This window comes from Petromyzon marinus, unplaced genomic scaffold (assembly GCF_048934315.1).
Source record: "Petromyzon marinus isolate PM22_M1 ecotype Great Lakes invasive population unplaced genomic scaffold, UKy_Petmar_22M1.pri1.0 PM_G_Scaffold_43, whole genome shotgun sequence".
Classification (NCBI taxonomy): Eukaryota; Metazoa; Chordata; class Hyperoartia; order Petromyzontiformes; family Petromyzontidae; genus Petromyzon; species Petromyzon marinus.
Genome location: NW_027422995.1, coordinates 1,276,394 through 1,297,889, shown reverse-complemented (window position 1 = coordinate 1,297,889; position 21,496 = coordinate 1,276,394). Strand labels below are relative to the sequence as shown.

At 52.5% G+C, this 21,496-nt stretch overlaps 1 protein-coding gene across 1 annotated transcript in view; it reads left to right on the top strand.

Moving 5' to 3' along the window:
- Nucleotides 1-1,836: 1,836 nt before the first annotated feature.
- Nucleotides 1,837-21,496, top strand: part of LOC142917156 (ephrin type-A receptor 5-like) — a 31,884-nt gene continuing 12,224 nt past the window's right edge. Inside the window, exons 1-9 of the mRNA XM_076061863.1 lie at nucleotides 1,837-2,247; nucleotides 6,082-6,146; nucleotides 9,301-9,973; nucleotides 10,687-10,842; nucleotides 11,663-12,031; nucleotides 15,116-15,240; nucleotides 19,343-19,508; nucleotides 20,682-20,796; nucleotides 21,125-21,213. Of these exons, the coding sequence (XP_075917978.1) occupies nucleotides 2,139-2,247; nucleotides 6,082-6,146; nucleotides 9,301-9,973; nucleotides 10,687-10,842; nucleotides 11,663-12,031; nucleotides 15,116-15,240; nucleotides 19,343-19,508; nucleotides 20,682-20,796; nucleotides 21,125-21,213 (1,867 nt within the window). The 5' untranslated portion in view covers nucleotides 1,837-2,138. The remainder of the gene's footprint in view (nucleotides 2,248-6,081; nucleotides 6,147-9,300; nucleotides 9,974-10,686; nucleotides 10,843-11,662; nucleotides 12,032-15,115; nucleotides 15,241-19,342; nucleotides 19,509-20,681; nucleotides 20,797-21,124; nucleotides 21,214-21,496) is intronic.

Genomic DNA, 21,496 nt, shown 5'->3' with positions numbered 1-21,496 from the left:
GATCCCCTGTTGATTTTGTACGTTTGCCCACTGACAAAGAAATGATCAGTCTATAATTTTAATGGTAGGTTTATTTGAACAGTGAGAGACAGAATAACAACACAAAATCCAGAAAAACGCATGTCAATAATGTTATAAATTGATTGCATTATCTCTCCCTGTGTAACATTCTTGACATGCGTTTTTCTGGATTTTTGTTGTTGTTATTCTGTCTCTCACTGTTCAAATAAACCTACCATTAAAATTATAGACTGATAATTTCTTTGTCAGTGGGCAAACGTACAAAATCAACAGGGGATCAAATACTTTTTTCCCTCACTGTATCTCTCCCCCGTGTATCTCTCCCCGTGTATCTCTCCCCCTGTATCTATCCCCGTGTATCTCTCCCCGTGTATCTCTCCTCGTGTATCTCTCCCCGTGTATCTCTCCCCCGTGTATCTCTCCCCGTGTATCTCTCCCCCTGTATCTCTCCCCCTGTATCTCTCCCCCTGTATCTCTCCCCCGTGTATCTCTCCCCGTGTATCTCTCCCCCTGTATCCCTCCCCCTGTATCTCTCCCCCGTGTATCTCTCCCCGTGTATCTCTCCCCGTGTATCTCTCCCCTGTGTATCTCTCCTCGTGTATCTCTCCCCCGTGTATCTCTCCCCCGTGTAACTCTCCCCCTGTATCTCTCCCCGTGTATCTCTCCCCCGTGTATCTCTCCCCGTGTATCTCTCCCCCTGTATCTCTCCCCGTGTATCTCTACCCCTGTATCTCTACCCCTGTATCTTTCCCCGTGTATCTCTCCCCGTGTATCTCTCCCCCTGTATCTCTCCCCCGTGTATCTCCCCGTGTATCTCTCCCCCTGTATCTCTCCCCCCTGTATCTCTCCCCCGTGTATCTCTCCCCGTGTATCTCTCCCCCTGTATCTCTCCCCCTGTATCTCTCCCCGTGTATCTCTCCCCCTGTATCTCTCCCCTTGTATCTCTCCCCGTGTATCTCTCCCCCTGTATCTCTCCCCCTGTATCTCTCCCCCGTGTATCTCTCCCGTGTATCTCTCCCCCTGTATCTCTCCCCCTGTATTTCTCCCCGTGTATCTCTCCCCGTGTATCTCTCACACGTACACACACTCACACGTACACACACTCACACGTACACACTCACACGTACACACACTCACACGTACACACACGTACACACACTCACACGTACACACACTCACACGTACACACACTCACACGTACACACACGTACACACACTCACACGTACACACACTCACACGTACACACTCACACGTACACACACTCACACGTACACACACGTACACACACTCACACGTACACACACTCACACGTACACACACTCACACGTACACACACGTACACACACTCACACGTACACACACTCACATGTACACACTCACACGTACACACACTCACACGAACACACACTCATACGTACACACTCACACGTACACACACTCACACGTACACACACACACACGTACACACACTCACACGGGCACACACGTACACACACTCACACGTACACACACTCACACGTGCACACACGTACACACTCACACGTACACACACTCACACGTACACACGTACACACACTCACACGTACACACACTCACACGTACACACACGTACACACTCACACGTACACACGTACACACACTCACGTACACACACTCACACGTGCACACACTCACACGTACACACACTCACACGTACACACACTCACACGTACACACAAGGAGAGAGATGTGTGGAGTGGTTTTGGATGGAGGGAGGTGGGAGGGGAGCCGAAAGCCTCAAGAAACCTTCACGTCTGCCAGGGTTAATAATTCATTGGTGTCTTCTCCAGCTGGGTCAATCATTAATCGTACACACCCCACTCACTCTGACTCATTCCATTCTTTTAAATCCTCTCGCCTGCTCGTCTCCCTCGCAGGAGGAAAAGAGGAGGGTTGGTGAACCGAGCCGATCCATGCATCACCACCACCAGCAGCAGCACCACCACCACCAGCACCACCACCACCAGCAGCAGCACCACCACCAGTAGCAGCACCAGCACCACCACCACCAGCACCACCACCACCAGCAGCACCACCACCAACAGCAGCACCACCAGCACCACCAGCACCAGCAGCAATGTCCCCAGGCTCCGTCTCCGCGCCCCTCCGCAGCTGCAGGAGTCTGGCTCCATCTCCTGTCGCCGTTGGCATCGTCGCCGTCTTGGCGGTGGCCGCTGCTTACGAAGGTGGGCGCAGCGTTGGTGGTGCACCAGGGGTTGGTGGTACACACACAGCGTTGGTGGTGTACACACAGTGTTGGTGGTGTACACACAGCGTTGGTGGTGTACACACAGCGTTGGTGGTGTACACACAGTGTTGGTGGTGTACACACAGCGTTGGTGGTGCACCAGGGGTTGGTGGTGCACCAGGGGTTGGTGGTGCACCAGGGGTTGGTGGTGCACACACAGCGTTGGTGGTGCATCAGGGGTTGGTGGTGCACACGCAGCGTTGGTGGTGTACACACAGTGTTAGTGGTGTACACACAGCGTTGGTGGTGTACACACAGTGTTGGTGGTGCACACGCAGCGTTGGTGGTGCACAGTGTTGGTGGTGCACCAGGGGTTGGTGGTGCACCAGGGGTTGGTGGTGTACACACAGTGTTGGTGGTGTACATACAGTGTTGGTGGTGTACACACAGTGTTGGTGGTACACACACAGCATTGGTGGTGTACGGTGCTTTTTTCAGGAATATTTTTGCTGGCGTTTTTTTTCACGGATTTTCTGTTTGCACAGTCACCACATAGTCACTCTGTTTTCTCGTTCGTGTTTTTGTGTTTGTTGCCGTTGCACCCGATTCAAGAGCCGAACGGCTCACAGGGGCTATAACCAAAATAAACTGAAACTGAAGAAAAAAAACATCTGATAAACTGAAGGTGACAAAAACACAAAGCGGCTCGTGGCTCCGCACAACGATGGCTCTTTGAAAGCTCCGCGTCTCTCTCCGCGTCTCTCTCGTTCCCCGCGGAGTCAACTCGTTCGCCGAGACGGAGCGCTCCGACGGAGCCTTTGACGCTAGCAGGCGAGGCTGCTCGCTTGTTTAGACGACGCCGACGCCGCTCGAAGCGTCTCACCGCGTGCTGAGATGATGCACAGCGAGCGGTGACCACAAACTGATGATGATGATGCCCCGCGTAGCGGCCACGTCAATTCTCGATGTGGGGGTGGGGGTGGTGGGGGAAGCGGAGGACACGGAGGGAAAAATCCACGCGACCACATGAAGAGAGAGTGTGTACGTGTGTGTACGTGTGAGTGTGTGTTTGTGTACGTGTGTGTACGTGTGTGTACGTATGTGCGTATGTGTGTGTACGTGAGTGTGTCTGTGTACGTGTGAGTGTGTGTCTGTGTACGAGTGTGTGTGTTTGTGTACGTGTGAGTGTGTGTACGTGTGTGTACGTGTGTATATATGTGCGATAGTGTAGCGGTTAGCGCGCTGCGCTATGAACCTGGCAACCCGGGTTCGATTCCCGCTCACGGCCAACACCAGTGACGATTATTCGAACCGGTCCCGGGCCTCCCTTAGGTCGACTCAGCCTCAAATGAGTACATTGCCACTAGGGAGACAAAGGCGGTCGGGCGTGGTGCTGGCCACCCACCCCCTCGTGTACCGTTTCGGCCTTCATAGGTGCTCGCTAACAGCACTTGCCCCTACAGTCTGTTAAGGCTATATGGGGATCTTTGTCTTATCTTGTACGTGAGTGTGTCTGTGTACGTGTGAGTGTACGTGTGTACGTGTGAGTGTGTGTCTGTGTACGTGTGTGCGTGTGAGTGTGTGTCTGTGAGTGTGTGTACATGTATGTACGTGTGAGTGTGTGTCTGTGTACGTGTGAGTGTGTGTCTGAGTACGTGTGAGTGTGTGTCTGTGTACGTGTGTGAGTGTGTGTGTCTGTACCGGGGGAATCTCCATTTGGTACAGATATAATGGGAGGCTGTTCGATGCCCGGGTGCGGTCAAGGGATGGCTCCCTATTGCTCAACCACGTTATGTATGCTGATGATTTGGTAATAGCTGCTCATTCAGAGGAGGAGTTGGAGACGCTGCTGCTGAGACTGGAGCGTGCCACTAAGAGATGGGGGCCTTACCTTCAGCCACACCAAAACTAAGCACCTGCCTGGATATTTTGTACCATCAGACACTCCACCCCCACAACTCCCAATCGGTGATGGGGCAGTTGTGGAGAGAGTGGAGAGTTTCCCATACCTGGGCAGTGTGCTTATGACTGGCTCCAGTTTAACAGCAGAGGTCTCACTCCGAATCAGTCGAGCGGCAATATCTTTTCATCGGTTGCGTAACGCTGTGTGGAAGCTACCTGGTCTGTCGCTCCGCACTAAGCTTCAGGTCTTCTCGGCCACGGTCATTCCCTCCCTTCTCTACGCTTGCGAAACGTGGACCCCCTTAATGGAGCATTTTCGCCAGTTGGAAACATTTAGGCTGGCCTGCCTACGATCCATCCTGGGTTTAACCAGACTGGATTGTGTGAGGAGCTCACAAATCCTTGAAAGATCTGGGCAAGGTCCCATCGATGAGCTCCTCCGGCAGGCAAGGCTGGGTCATGTAGCCCGCATGCCCAGCCACCGCATGCCGAAACAGCTTTTGTTCGGCCGGATCGAGGGGGATAAACGGACGCGGCACGGGCTAGAGAGGAGATGGAGTGATGTGGTACGGGAGGACGTGGAGCTGAGTGGACTTGTCGATGACTGGTACCAGCGGTGTCAAAATTGGCCTCTGTGGAGGAGGCTCGTGAAGGACGCTACTGGGCAGTTGGAGGCAGTCGCCCTCCAACAACAACGGAGGGTGGAGGAGCGATGCTCACAACAACGAGCGGAGCGCCGGGTGGCTAAAGCACAGCAGGTTGGCACAGTAGGGGGCACAGGTGGTGCACCAGCCAGTCATTTCGGTCATCTCAGTCAGTCGACCCGTGGCACCTTGGTCTGCCCCGTGACCTGCCAGCGTGACCTCAAGGTGCACATGGCCTGGCACAAGCGTCATGATGTCACCGCCACTTAGTGGCGAATGGCGGTTGTTGTGTGTGTGTATGTAGCTGTTAGCGCGCTGCGCTACGAACCCGGCGACCCAAGTTCGATTCCCTCTCACGGCCAACACCGTCAGTGACGATTCTCTGAACCGGTCCTGGGCCTCCCCTAGGTCGACTCAAGCTCAAATGAGTAACCTGGTGCGGTGTGTAGTAAACATCGCCACTGGGGAGACAAAGGCGGCCGGGCGTGGTGCTGGCCTCCCACGCTCTCGTGTGCCACAGTGCCAGTAGCCTTGGTAGGTGCTGCTACTCGCGAGCAGCAGCAGCACTTGCCCCGGCAGTCCGTGACAGCCGTCGTGTACACGGTGGTGGGGATTTTTTGCACGCGGCGTTTTATATTAAATATTTGCTGTTTTTTTCCAGGATGTTTCTGTTACGCGTTGTCGCTTTAAGATGTTCTGTGTTCATATTTTGTTTGTTGCGGCTGCACCCGACTTGAGAGCCGCATGGCTCACAGCGCTATCTCCATAGATATAAAAGGCAAAGTTGTGATTGTGTGTGTCTGTTCAAAATGTTTAGCGTACTTCCCGACATGCAACAAACTGGAAATTTGCCACGTGGGTACTTTCCAGACTGTACACCATCCTAAAATTATAAAAATACACTTTTGCTTTTTCTTTAGGGGGGTAGCTCAATAATGCATCTATTTTTTTTGCACGTCAAGTGAGCTGTGACGTCAAATCTGTCATGTGACCCGCGCACGTGGAAGCGTAACGCGTTGTAGTGTAGTGACCCAAGTTCGATTCCCGCTCACGGCCACCGCCGGTGACGATTATTTTTTTACCGGTCCTGGGCCTACCCTAGGTCGACTCGGCATCAAACGAGTACCTGCTCTGCTGTGTGAACATCGCCACTGGGGGGACGTGGTGAATCCTCGTCCCGGGCGTAGCCGGGTAGTACAGCTCGTACCTAACAAACTTGAAACTTCGTCTCTCTCTGTGTGCGCGCGTGCGCGTGTCTCTCCCCCCACCCACCCACCCCGCCGCAGTGGACCTGCTCGACACGGAGACCACGCAGGGTGACCTCGGCTGGGTCGCCTCCCCGCCCGACGGGGTGAGTCGAGCGTGGAGGCCACGAGACCTCTGTGGATGTTCGGGGGGGGAGGGGCGTCCATAGATGACGTCACGCACTTAGGGGGCGGGGTCAGACATTTGTGACGATGCGTGACGAGAGAGGGAGGTTTGAGAAATGTGACGTCACATCATCAAAATGCGCAACTTTAAATAAATACAGACAACACTAAGTTGCCTCGGTGGGAGTAGTTACATTGGAGAAACCAAACGACATGTCTCGGACCGCATTCGTGAACACAAAGCAGACCTGAAACACGGTAGGACCAACACCTCGGCCGTAGCAGATCACTGTTATAATTAAGTAGGCTCACATGACATTGACTTCTCCAAGACAGAGGTTCTTTGCAAGCCATCTGGCTACCATGAGAGATTCGTTCATGAGTCTATTCACATATACAAACACAGAGACAATTTCAACCGAGAAGATGGATTCTGGCTTAGCAATCATTGGAAGGATTTGATAAACCATTTCGGGTCTTAATTGATTGTTCACGCTTACGGTGGCTTTCAGACCTCATCCATTATTTTTCGTCTCCCCCCTCCTCTTTTCCGAACATAGATGGACTCGTCCTTCTGAACTGCCAAATTGCTCTCCGTGGTGCTAACGTAAAAAAAAAACGCCACTTTTTTCAAAATTTCTTGCTGTGATTTTCACACCTGATGATGATTATGTTAGGGTCATCGGCCCCCGGGATCTCTCCTGCCTGCGACCCTGCCCGCGAAGTACCGACGCCCCCAGACTCTCCACTAGTGTGGGAGCTGCCGCCGCTGCACTCCTCACCGGGCGGGGAAGGGCCGCCGCGCTCCTGTTCCCCCCCCTGGGCTGTCGAGAGTGATGCCTTACCGGCAGGAAACCCAATCTTCCTCGCTCGCCTCATGGTCCTTGTCGTGTGCAGGTCCTTGAGGGTTGGTAGATTGCAGGCAATTACCTTCTCAGCAGTGTGGATGATACGCTGCAGTCTGCTCTTGTCCTTGGCAGTGGCAGCAGCGTACCAGACGGTTATGGAGGAGGTGAGGATGGATTCAATGATTGCTGTATAGAATTGCACCATCATTGTCTTTGGCAGGTTGAATTTTTTCAGCTGCCATAGAAAGTAAATCCTCTGTTGAGCTTTCTTGGTGAGGGAGCTGATGTTCAGTTCCCACTTGAGGTCCCAGGAGAGAATAGTGCCCAGGAAGCGGAAGGACTCTACAATTTTGACTGGGGAGTCTAACAGAGTGATGGGGGTGAGTGGGGCTGTATTCTTCCTGAAGTCCACAACCATCTCAACTGTCTTTAGAGCATTTAGCTCTAAGTTGTTCTGGCTACACCAGGTCACCAGGTTGTCAGCTTCCCACCTATAGTCAGACTCATCCCCACCAGAGATCAGCCCAATGAGGGTGGTGTCGTCCGCAAACTTCAAGAGTTTGACGGACAGATGATTGGAGGTGCAGCTGTTGGTATACAGAGAGAAGAGCAGTGGGGAAAGGACGCAGCCCTGAGGAGTTCTGGTGCTGATGGAGCTGGAGTCAGAGACTTGTGTTCCCAGCTTAACGCACTACTTCCTGTCAGACAGGAAGTCTGTGATCCAGTAGGGCACGTTCAGCTGGAAGAGCTTGTCCTGAAGCAGGGCAGGGATGATGGTGTTGAAGGCAGAGCTGAAGTCCACAAACAGGATCCTAGCGCAGGATGCTGGGGCGTCCAGATGCTGTAGGATGAAGTGGAGGGCCATGTTAACTGCGTCGTCCACAGACCTGTTGGCTCTGTAGGCAAACTGAAGGGGGTCCAGGAGAGGGTCTGTGATGGCTTTGAGGTGTGCCAGGACCAGGCGCTCAAAAGACTTCATTACCACAGATGTAAGGGCAACCGGTCTGTAATCATTTAGTCCTGTTGGCCTTAGCTTTTTGGGCACAGGGATGATGGTGGAGGACTTGAGACAGGCTGGTACATGGCATGTCTCCAGGGAGGTGTTAAAGATGTAGGTGAACACCGGAGACAGCTGGTCAGCGCAGTGCCTGAGGGTGGCTGGAGAGACAGAGTCTGGCCTGGCTGCTTTGCGTGGATTCTGCCTCTTGAAAAGTCTATTAACTTCTCCCTCCTGAAAGGAGAGAGTCGTCTCTGTAGTATGGGTAGGGGATGGGGCCTCTTGAGTGGGAAGGGGTAGTTCAGGACAGTCCAATTGTCTTTCAAATCTGCAGTAGAACTCGTTCAGGTCGTTGGCCAGGCGGGAGTCGTTAGTGGTGTGGGGAGCTCTGGGCTTGTAGTTGGTGATCTGTCTGAGCCCTCTCCAGACAGAAGCAGAGTCGTTAGTAGAGAACTGGTGTTTTAGTCTCTCTGAGTACAGTCGTTTAGCCTCTCTCACCGCTTTGCTAAACCTGTTCTTCGACTCCTTGAATCTGTCTCTATCTCCACTCCTAAACGCTTCCTCCTTCTCCAACCTCAACCTTCTGAGCTTTGCTGAGAACCAGTGCTTGTTGTTGTTAAAGTTCACCCTGTTACGTGTTGGGATACAGCAGTCCTCACAGAAGCTGATGTAGGACGTCACAGCCTCTGTGAGTTCATCCAGACTATTGGTAGCAGTCGTGAACATATCCCAGTCAGTACAGTCTAAGCACGCCCGCAAATCTTCCACAGCCTCACTGGTCCACTGTTTAGATGTCCTCACAGCAGGTTTACAGAGTTTTAGTTTCTGCCTGTATGCAGGAATCAGGTGGACCATGGCATGGTCAGAGTGTCCTAGTGCGGCTCGGGGGACGGCGTGGTAGGCTCTACTGACTGTAGAGTAGCAGTGATCCAGAGTGTTCCCTTCTCTGGTTGGGCATTTAATGAATTGTATGTATTTGGGGAGTATTTGGCTGAGATTACCTTTGTTAAAGTCGCCAAGTACGATAACCAACGAATCTGGATTTGCTCGCTCCACACTCAGAATCTGATCGGCGAGCATGCGTTGGGCCTCTTTAACCTGAGGACACGGCGGCAAATAAACTCCGACCAAAATGAGCGACGCGAACTCGCGAGGCGAGTAAAACGGTTTACAGGTTATAAAAATTGATTCAAGGAGTGGAGAACAATGTTTCAGAATCACTGTGACATCTACACTCCCCCCCACACTCCCTCCCACACTCCACTCCCTCTCCCCTCACCACGACCGCAGTGGCAGCAGCCTACGAGTGGCCAACGCTCAAGGCCCAGGCTGTACCAGGCGCAGTGCCGCCCCGCCATGCCCAGGCAGGACAAGTGGCTGCGCACCGCCTGGATCCCGCGCGGCGACGCTCGCCGCGTCTTCCTCGAGATCCGCTTCGGCTTACGGCGCCGGTGCCCCCGTCGCCTCCCGGCCGCCGCCGCCTCCGCCGCCGGCTGCGACGACGACGCGTTGAACGTTTACTACCGGGAGTCGGACGACCCCGACGACGTCGCCGCCGGGGTCTTCGCCGACGACGAGCGGCGGCTCTTCTCCAAGGTCGACGTCGTCGGCTCGGGCGGGTCGGAGGTCGAGGCGGCGGGCGACGTGGGGCCCCTCTCCCGGGGCGGCCTCCGTCTGGCGTTCCGCGACACGGGGGCCTGCGCGTGGCTGGCGTCCGTGCGCGTCTACCGCAGGCGCTGCCCGGCCCTCACGCTCCGCCTCGCCGAGTTCCCCGACGCTCCGGCCGCCGGCGACGGGCCGTGGGCGCTGTCGGAGGTGACAGGGGCGTGCGTGGGCCACGCGCTCCGGCCCGAGGGGGAGCCGGAGCCGGCGATGTTCTGCAACGCCGACGGCGAGTGGGAGGGCCACCTCGGGAGCTGCGTCTGCCGTGCCAGGTACCAGCAGGCGGGGAACGCCTGCCAAGGTGACGCGTTGGGATTTGTTTTAGTAGATTCATCATCGCTTACCCTCGAGAGAGATGTGGAAAGACCCAGCGGACCTCCCACACACTCACTCGCCCACTCACCCACTCACTCACCCACTCACTCACCCACCCACCCACCCACCTACTCACTCACTCACCCACCCACCCACCCAACCACTTATCCACCCACCCACTCACTCACTCACCCACTGACTCACCCACTCACTCAACCACTCACCCACCCACTCACTCACTCGCCCACCCACTCACTCACTCACCCACCCACCCACTCACTCACTCACCCACTGACTCACCCACTCACTCAACCACTCACCCACCCACTCACTCACTCGCCCACCCACTCACTCACTCACCCACCCACCCACTCACTCACTCACCCATTCACCCAACCACTCACTCACCCACTCACTCACCCACTCACCCACTCACCCACCCACTCACCCACCCACATACCTACTCATCTACTCACTCACCCACTTTCTCACTCACCCAACCACTTACCCACCCACGCACTCTCTCACCCACCCCATCTCATCTCTCTCCCCATCTGCTCATCTCTCTCCCCATCTGCTCATCTCTCTCCCCATCTCTCGCTACTGACAGCACCAACAGTCTGTAAAGGTTCATAATAAAGGTGTTAAACTGAGTCTGTAAAGGCTACAGGTCGGGGGGCGGGACCTTTGTGCGTGCAGTGTGTGAGCAGGGCTCTTATAAGGAGACGGCCCAAGACAGCTCCTGCTCCCGGTGTCCGCCACACAGCACGGGCAGCGTCATCGGAGCGACGTCCTGCACCTGCCACGATGGATACTTCCGGCCCAGCGGCGAGCCCCAGTCTGTGGCCTGTGCAAGTTCGTTCACTATGCGCCATACACTACATCATACACTACTACACTATACAATACTACACTACACTATACACTATTACACTACACTATACACTACACTACTATACTACACTATACACTACTACACTACACTATACACTACACTATACACTACCTACTACACTACACTACACACTACACTATACACTACACTATACACTACACTATACACTACTACACTACACTATACACTACACTATACACTACTACACTACACTATACACTACACTATACACTAATACACTACAATATACACTACTACACTATACTATACACTACTACACTACACTATACACTACTACACTACACTCTACACTACTACACTACACTATACACTACTACACTATACACTACTACACTATACACTATACACTACCTACTACACTACACTACACACTACACTATACACTACACTTTACACTACACTATACACTACTACACTACACTATACACTACACTATACACTACTACACTATACTATACACTACACTATACACTACTATGCACTATACACTACTACACTATACACTACACTATACACTACCTACTACACTACACTATACACTACACTATAAACTACTACACTACACTATACACTACTACACTATACACTACACTATACACTACCTACTACACTACACTATACACTACACTATACACTACACTATACACTACTACTATACACTACTACACTACACTATACACTACACTATACACTACACTATACACTACCTACTACACTACTCTATAAACTCCGTTCCGCCCCCCCCCCCCCCCCGGCCAGAGCCGCCGTCGGCCCCCAGGGACGTCGCCACCTCGCCACTCTCCGCCGCCGCCGCGGTGACGCTCCGGTGGAGCCCGCCGGCGAATCCCGGCGGGCGCTCCGACCTCGCCTACTCCGTCGTGTGCCGGCTCCACCCGCCCCCCCGGCAGGGGGGGGGGGGTGGGGAGAGGGGCCAGGAGCCGGCGCCGCCATGCGGCCCGGCCGTGAGGTTCCGGCCTCCGCTCCCGCTGACGAACGCCTCGGTGGAGGTGAGCGGCCTGCGTGAGAACGCCGCCTACACCCTGGAGGTGCACGCCACCAACGGCGTCTCCCGCCTGAGCGGCGTCCCCTCGGCGTTCGCGGCCGTCCACGTCGCCACGTCACGGGATCGTGAGTCGTCGTCCCCTCCCCTCCTCCTCTCGCTCACGGCCATCGTCTTTCTTTTTTTGAAATCTCTTTTTCATCTTTAGATATTTAGTCGTTTTTGTCAAATATTTTTTTCTATCTTTTTTTAAATGGTTTTTTTAAATATATGTTTTTAAATACATTCTCCTTTTTTAAAAGCTATAACATGCATATAACATTATAATAATATTATTCTTAAATGCTATGCAAAAACATGACAATTATATTACGATTAAAGACAATGCCGCCTGCATTTGCAGCCAGCCAATCACCGCTCTGCATCTTAGTTGGCCATCTGCATTTGCAGCCAGCCAATCACCGCTCTGCATCTTAATGATCCGCCTGCCTTTGCAGCCAGCCAATCACCGCTCTGCATCTTAGTTGTCCGCCTGCATTTGCAGCCAGCCAATCACCGCTCTGCATCTTAGTTGGCCGCCTTCATTTGCAGCCAGCCAATCACCGCTCTGCATCTTAGTTGTCCGCCTGCATTTGCAGCCAGCCAATCACTGCTCTGCATCTAAATTGTCCGCCTGCATTTGCAGCCAGCCAATCACCGCTCTGCATCTAAATTCGCCGCCTGCATTTGCAGCCAGCCAATCACCGCTCTGCATCTAAATTGTCCGCCTGCATTTGCAGCCAGCCAATCACCGCTCTGCATCTAAATTGGCCGCCTGCATTTGCAGCCAGCCAATCACCGCTCTGCATCTTAGTTGTCCGCCTGCATTTGCAGCCAGCCAATCACCACTCTGCATCTAAATTGTCCGCCTGCATTTGCAGCCAGCCAATCACCGCTCTGCATCTTAGTTGTCCGCCTGCATTTGCAGCCAGCCAATCACCGCTCTGCATCTAAATTGTCCGCATGCATTTGCAGCCACCCATCACCACTCTGCATCTAAATTGGCCGCCTGCATTTGCAGCCAGCCAATCACCGCTCTGCATCTTAGTTGTCCGCCTGCATTTGCAGCCAGCCAATCACCGCTCTGCATCTAAATTGTCCGCATGCATTTGCAGCCAGCCAATCACCGCTCTGCATCTAAATTGGCCGCCTGCATTTACAGCCAGCCAATCACCGCTCTGCATCTTAGTTGTCCGCCTGCATTTGCAGCCAGCCAATCACCGCTCTGCATCTTAGTTGGCCGCCTTCATTTGCAGCCAGCCAATCACCGCTCTGCATCTTAGTTGTCCGCCTGCATTTGCAGCCAGCCAATCACCACTCTGCATCTAAATTGTCCGCCTGCATTTGCAGCCAGCCAATCACCGCTCTGCATCTTAGTTGTCCGCCTGCATTTGCAGCCAGCCAATCACCGCTCTGCATCTAAATTGTCCGCATGCATTTGCAGCCAGCCATCACCACTCTGCATCTAAATTGGCCGCCTGCATTTGCAGCCAGCCAATCACCGCTCTGCATCTTAGTTGTCCGCCTGCATTTGCAGCCAGCCAATCACCGCTCTGCATCTAAATTGTCCGCATGCATTTGCAGCCAGCCATCACCACTCTGCATCTTAGTTGGCCGCCTTCATTTGCAGCCAGCCAATCACCGCTCTGCATCTAAATTGGCCGCCTGCATTTACAGCCAGCCAATCACCGCTCTGCATCTAAATTGGCCGCCTGCATTTGCAGCCAGCCAATCACCGCTCTGCATTTGCAGCCAGCATCTTAGTGTCCGCCTGCATTTGCAGCCAGCCAATCACCACTCTGCATCTAAATTGTCCGCCTGCATTTGCAGCCAGCCAATCACCGCTCTGCATCTAAATTGGCCGCCTGCATTTGCAGCCAGCCAATCACCGCTCTGCATCTTAGTTGTCCGCCTGCATTTGCAGCCAGCCAATCACCGCTCTGCATCTAAATTGTCCGCATGCATTTGCAGCCAGCCATCACCACTCTGCATCTAAATTGTCCGCCTGCATTTGCAGCCAGTGAATCACCGCTCTGCATCTAAATTGGCCGCCTGCATTTGCAGCCAGCCAATCACCGCTCTGCATCTTAGTTGTCCGCCTGCATTTGCAGCCAGCCAATCACCGCTCTGCATCTTAGTTGGCCGCCTGCATTTGCAGCCAGCCAATCACCGCTCTGCATCTTAGTTGGCCGCCTGCATTTGCAGCCAGCCAATCACCGCTCTGCATCTTAGTTGTCCGCCTGCATTTGCAGCCAGCCAATCACTGCTCTGCATCTAAATTGTCCGCCTGCATTTGCAGCCAGCCAATCACCGCTCTGCATCTAAATTGGCCGCCTGCATTTGCAGCCAATCACCACTCTGCATCTTAGTTGTCCGCCTGCATTTGCAGCCAGCCAATCACCGCTCTGCATCTAAATTGTCCGCCTGCATTTGCAGCCAGCCAATCACCGCTCTGCATCTAAATTGGCCGCCTGCATTTGCAGCCAGCCAATCACCGTTCTGCATCTTAGTTGTCCGCCTGCATTTGCAGCCAGCCAATCACCGCTCTGCATCTTAGTTGGCCGCCTGCATTTGCAGCCAGCCAATCACCGCTCTGCATCTTAGTTGGCCGCCTGCATTTGCAGCCAGCCAATCACCGCTCTGCATCTTAGTTGTCCGCTTGCATTTGCAGCCAGCCAATCACCGCTCTGCATCTAAATTGTCCGCCTGCATTTGCAGCCAGCAAATCACCGCTCTGCATCTTATCTCGGTGTCTCTCGCTGCTCCTGTTCGCCCCAATGCGACCTCACACATCCGTGCACACCGCTTGCAAACCCCCCCAGCGCGTGCGTTACTCCACTACACATGTAACATTATAATTATATTATTCTTAATGCATATACCACTCTAATTATTATTCTTAAAGACAATGCATCATCTGTTATTATTATCATCATCATAGCCATGTTCGCATGTTCACCACAAAGCACCGCGTGTGTGGCTGTTGCAAGTTGAGTTGATGGCTCGCAAAGCGGCGTCCGTCTGCTTGGTGTTTGAACATCTCACCGCAACTCGTATTTCATTTAGCAGCAAGGGGAAACGCACACCGATTGTCACTCACCGCACCTCGAGACGGGGGCCAGGGGGGTAAACAAACGAGTTAGCGCGTGACCACGTGCTGTGATTGCCCGCAGCACCGTCACCCGTGGTGCTTGTCCACACGGAGATTGTCTCTGAAGACGCCGTCCTGTTGACCTGGGCCGAGCCGGAGCAGCCCAATGGCATCGTTCTGGACTATGAAGTCAAATGCTTTGACGAGGTGCGTAGCGGCTCGCGATTATCCATTTTACTTGCACGCGCGTGCGTGCTGAGCGGTGGTGCAGCGGTACGCGCAACGCTGCGCTACGAACCCGGCGTCCTGAGTTCGATTCCCGCTCACGGCAACCGGCACCGGTGACGATTATCTGAACGAGTCCTGGGTCTCCCCTAGGTCGACTCAGCCTCAAATTGAGTACCCTGGTGCGGTGTGTAGTAAACATTGTTGTATATATAGGTGTTATGAAAATTGATGAAAATAATGAAAATTAAATGAAATTTGAGATTCGCATAATTTATCCGAAATTATGTTAATCAGTGTAATTATGCACATAAATTATGCTGATTCGAGAGATAATCGTATTAATTTATGCGAGTGGGCGTGGTTATGATAATGCAGGTCGTTATGGATTATCAGGTCGAGCCTCGGTGACGAGGATTGTGTTATGAATTGGAATAACGCAATTAATCGTATGCAGTGACGCAGGCGTTGTGAGCGTGAATGAGAGAGAGTCGATTCGACTCTGCTCTTTAATTCCGTATTATCGATAAGGATACGATTACTCTCGATTGAACATTATGAATTATGTGTGTTATGGATTATGTGTGGTGATAGTGTGCTTATGATAGGTCCCCAGGATTCAGATAATTTTTGGATAATATGAAAACTCAATCTCGGGATTTGGAATTTCAACACAGCGTTAACATGATAACATCACGATTGCGTTGTTTCACCTCGATAGCGGCACCTGTGGTTAATTCCCGACGCGTAACGCAATCGATCGGTTGTTGAGAGAGAGATTAAAAACATGCGAACTATTCTATCAAACCTTAACTTTATAATATGCAAACTCGTATACTTGAATTGTTACACAACACGGCACTTGGTCTTTGATTCGTATCCAATCCTTAATACATTCTGATATGCGAAGTTATTATGCTTGAAATCGTCAGCACAGTACCACGTTGATGTTCGTTCATTGATTCATAACGATTATGAATCAATGCGTTTGAATTCGTTATTTCATTCGTGGATACCAGCAAGATTATGTAGAAAGAAAAATATTAACGAACGACTCAAGTATTTCTAATCGACTTCTCAACCCGACTCAATGGGTGGCGATGTTTCCTTTTTAGATCCTTATCTCGGGCCAATCTTTTAATTAATTGTGGCCAGATCCCTGACAGGGAACCGGTTGAGCACGCTCTTCACCCCCGCGAGCGGCGCTCCGTGGTGAGGTGCCAAGAATTAATCCTTGTTAATGGGTCAGTTGGTAATTTATGCGGTTAGAAGTACAGCCCCAGCACAATATTACAGAGGAAAATTATGAACACTCTTAAAAACGATGGATTATTCACTTGGTCGTTGCGATGTTTCCACAATCACGGATGGTTCAATGGCTTGAGGTTTTAGGCTTTGTTAATGACCCGTGTGTGTGTGTGTGTTGAATGGTATGAGTGGTGAAAGAGTAGGCCAATGTTTGGAATCGATTCTTTGCGTCAAGCAGATGTCTGGTTTGTCGTGTAGTGGGGGGCAGTGTATCATACGTATCAGTTGATTCTTCTTTCAGTAGTTGGTTCGGACTCGACGGACGTTGGTGAACGAGTAGATACGTTGTTGTAGCTGCGATGACCGTCTGGTAGACGGTGTTAGAAGCACGCCCGCAGCGGCGCGATTGTACGTGGACGGTAGGTAATGCGCGCACTGCGTCTGCGAGCAGCTGGCACGCTGGTGCTCCGTCGTCGGCGGTTGTAGATTGCAGGCTCACGATTCGCTCGTGGTGGCGCTGGCCGCTAACAGCGGCAGCGGGACGCCAATCGGCGACACTCGCCAATTCGGCGAGTTGTAGAGGCGTCTCCGGCGTCGGTGATGGCTGGTCTTCTGCTGAGATGAGTTGAGCGGGTCTTCTGCTGAGATGAGTTGAGATGAGTCTTCTTCTGTTGAGCTGGCCCCGAGGGCTGATGAGCTGATTTCAATGCTGAAACGGCTCCTTTTTATGCCAAAAATCTCTCTCCTTCTCGGCTCCCCCTCACGAGGCGGAGCTATCTTTGATCTGATCGTATGTCGGTGGGGGGGGGTTCGTGTGTCGGTGGTGGGGGGGTTCGTGTGTCAGTGTGTATGTTTGTGTGTGTGTCATTTATGACATGGTCCTGTTCGGGTCTTTCCTCAAGCCATAAACATCAAGACAACAGACACCTCGATTCATCTTGAAGGCGTCTGGTTGTCTACTCCATCCACCCAGAGAGAGGGGCGGGTTCCCCCCCCCCCCCTTTTCGTACACGTTTTCGACGCACAAAGAAATGGTTAAGATTTTTTTTCAAGTTTAACATTTCACATCACAGTTGGTATCTTATCATACACAGTTATGATCCTGCTTGTGATTCATAGTATTTGATTTATTTCCAAGTGAAGATGCTCTTCCGAGCGTATGCATTTTATCACGTGCTGCAGGGAAAGACAAAGGTGGCCGGGATCTTCCCATCTCTCTATACTTTGCAAATATCATTTCGACTCCACATTCTACCAGCCTAATCCACCCCGTTACCTTGGCTCTTACTTAGTTTATTAATTTTCGTCACTTTGTGTGTTTATAAATGTGTGACAGTTTAACTTAAAGCTCGCTCGCTCTTTTGCTGCCCGTGTGCAGGGTGGGGTGGGGGCTATTACTAAGTTCCGTGTGTGGCAGATGGTCCCCGCGATAACGATCTGGTTGCCCTGGCGTGAAATTCCTCTCTCGCGCTCTTCGGGAGAAACAAAGGTGGTCGGGAGCACCTCTTTATACTTTGGACTTATATTTCTCAAATACCATTTGGTCCCATGTTCGCCAAGACTCGTGTTTGTAACTACGTCCTCCCGACACCTCTCGGTTTTACCGAGGTTCGAATTGTTATGGTGGAATTATTAAAAAGAAAAATAATTATCATCCTGCGTTTAAGAGGTCCGTTTCTTGATTGTTGGAATCCATATCCCTTGGTTCTGTAAGGTTCTATAATGGAATGTCGTGTAAGGTTAACACGTTATTATTAATATTATATTGCAATTTTCTTTAAAACTTTCTTTGCCTGGTTGCCGTGTGTGGGGTGGGTGTGTCTCCTTATCAAACCCAGCTAGCTTTTCCAGATGGCCCCTTGTGATAAGGTGTAATTCCTGCTTCTCCGCGCTGTGAGAGAGACAAAGGTGGTCGGGGTTGCTTGGGATATTGTTTAAACTCTTTCGCAAGTTTGCCCGTTGTCTCATTCCTTCTCGATAACCTTTGATATGACTCGGTATTCCTGCTCCAAGCTTTGTTTTAACAGTAAAAGTATTAAAGGTGAAAATCATTTGATAGCGAATTAATCATTGGATAATAATTCACTGATGTGTCTGGTGGCCTGTTCTTAATTGGAGTGAGCGTTATGATCGCTAATTCTATCTTATTCTTGTTGTTGCCTTTTGATTTTTTGTTGTTGTTTTACTGGCAAATAAGGAAAAGAATATGTATACGATTTACCCTGTTGGCGTCTCCGTGTCTGCTCTCTTGGTGTTCTGACCTCGGAGGGACCTTTCCTAAGGGGCCCATCAAACTCTTGTTCATCTGGAGATTTTCGCCGATAGCTGTTACATCCTCGCCTTGAGAGTTTTATTATTTCTTTATATATATGGCCTGTTTATGACTGACATCTGGTTTTTCGTGTTTCTGGCTTACGGGTTTTATTCCTTAAAAAAATATATATTGTTTGTCACGAAAGAAAGGAAAAAGAAATCTAGGTGTATGCATCCGTAAATATTCTTATGGATATTAATTGTGGAAAAAGGGCCGTATACAACAACATCACCACTGTGGATACAAAGGCGGCCGGGCGTGGTGCTGACCACCCACCCCCTCGTGTGCCTCCATAGGTGGTCGCTAACAGCACTCGCCCCGACAGTCTGCTGACACTATACGGGGGGTCTTTGTCTTTGCATTAGCAAGTGGAGGGCAGTAGAGTTAACACAACAATATGCTGTGAACCACGTGACCCAGGTTCAATGGGTCTCTGTGGGATGAGTCTGAACCCATCCCCCCCCCATCTGTACCCCCCCCATCTGTACCCCCCCCCCATCTGTACCCCCCCCCCCCCACCAGGATGACGACGACGAGAGAGAGGTAATGAGGCTGATCTCCAGCGTGCCGAGCATCACCGTGACGGGGCTCCGGCATGCCGCGGTTTACTCATTGCAGGTCCGCGCTCGCAACGCCGCCGGCTACGGAGACTACAGCCCCACACTCCACTTCCAGACATCTCCCGCACGTGAGCAACAACACCACCATCCAATCACCACCACCACCCAATCACCACCACCACCACCCAATCACCACCACCACCCAATCACCACCACCACCCAATCACCACCACCACCCAATCACCACCACCACCCAATCATCACCACCACCCAATCCAGCCACCACCCACCACCACCAGCCACCACCACCCAATCACCACCAACCAGCATCAACCCTACCCAACCACTACCCAACCACTACCCACCCACCACCAACCAGCACCAACCCCACCACCACCAACCACCACCAACCCCACCACCACCAACCCCCAACCACCACCCCACCACCACCAACCAGCACCACCACCCACCAACAATCACCACCCACCCACCACCAACCACTACCAACCCCACCACCACCAACCAGTACCAACCCCACCACCACCAACCACCACCCCAGCACCATCCCCACCCAACCACTACGCCGCCACCACCACCACCCTACCACCACCACTCACCACCACCAGTCACCAGCACCACTCACCAGCACCATCCCCATCACCTCAGCACCATCCCCACCCAACCACTACGCCACCACCACCACCCATCCACCACCACTCACCAGCACCATCCCCACCCAACCACTACGCCACAAGGACCACCACCACCACCACCACCCACCACCACCACCACTCACCAGCACCATCCCATCCCAACCACTACGCCACCACCACCACCACCCATCCACCACCACTCACCAGCACCATCCCCACCCAACCACTACACCACAAGGACCACCACCACCACTCACCAGCACCATCCCCACCCAACCACTACGCCACCACCAACCCCACTACCAACCTACCACGACCCCACCAACAGCACCACCACCCCACCCCTCCTGTCTGTTGTAGTTGTTGTGGTTGTTGTTGTAGGTGTTGTCCTGTTGTTTGTTGTTGTGTTGGTGGTTATTGTGGTGTTGTTGTAGTTGTTGTGGTTGTTGTTGTAGGTGTTGTCCTGTTGTTTGTTGTTGTGTTGGTGGTTATTGTGGTGTTGTTGTAGTTGTTGTGTTTGTTGTTGTAGGTGTTGTCCTGTTGTTTGTTATTGTGTTGGTGGTTATTGTGGTGTTGTTGTGGTTGTTGTTGTTGTGGTTGTTGTGGTTGTTGTAGTAAGTGAAGGATGTGTTTGTGACGCTTTCCCTCCCCCTCCCCCAGCACAAGCGACTCAGGAAGTGGCCCTCTGGGCCTCCTCGCTGTCCGCTGGCCTCGTGGGGCTGATGCTGCTCATCGCTGCTGCCTGCATCATCGTCAAGAAGAGGTGGGGGGGGGTCACACTGGGGGAGGGGGGTCACACTGGGGGGTCACACTGGGGGGGGTCACACTGGGGGGGTCACACTGGGGGGGGTCACACTGGGGGGGGGTCACACTGGGGGGGGGTCACACTGGGGGGGGGGGTCACACTGAGGGGGTCACACTGGTGGGGTCCCACTGGCGTTCTGAGTGTGCCCACGTGATCTGGCTGCACCACCAAGAGGCAATCTCCCTGAACGTTGGCTAAGAGGCGGCACCCTCCAGAGCGAACTCGCTTCTTCAGCACTGCCGCCGCCGCCGCCTTGATGGCTGCGTGCATCGCATTGCGTTTGAAGGAGGAGGAGCAGGAGGAGGAGTGGTCACTGGCAAGCAGCAGAGTCGGAGCCTCGCGAAGAGAGACGACCTCGCTTCTACAGCGTGCGGGGTAAACGCTCCTCCACCTCGCGCGCACACACACACACCACCTCTAATACACACACACACACATCTCATACACACACACACATCTCATACACACACACATCTCATACACACACACATCTCTCATACACACACACCACTCACACACACACCACCTCTAATACACACACACACATCTCATACACACACACATCTCATACACACACACACCTCTCACACACACACCTCATACACACACACACCTCTCACACACATACACACACCACTCATACACACACACACCTCTA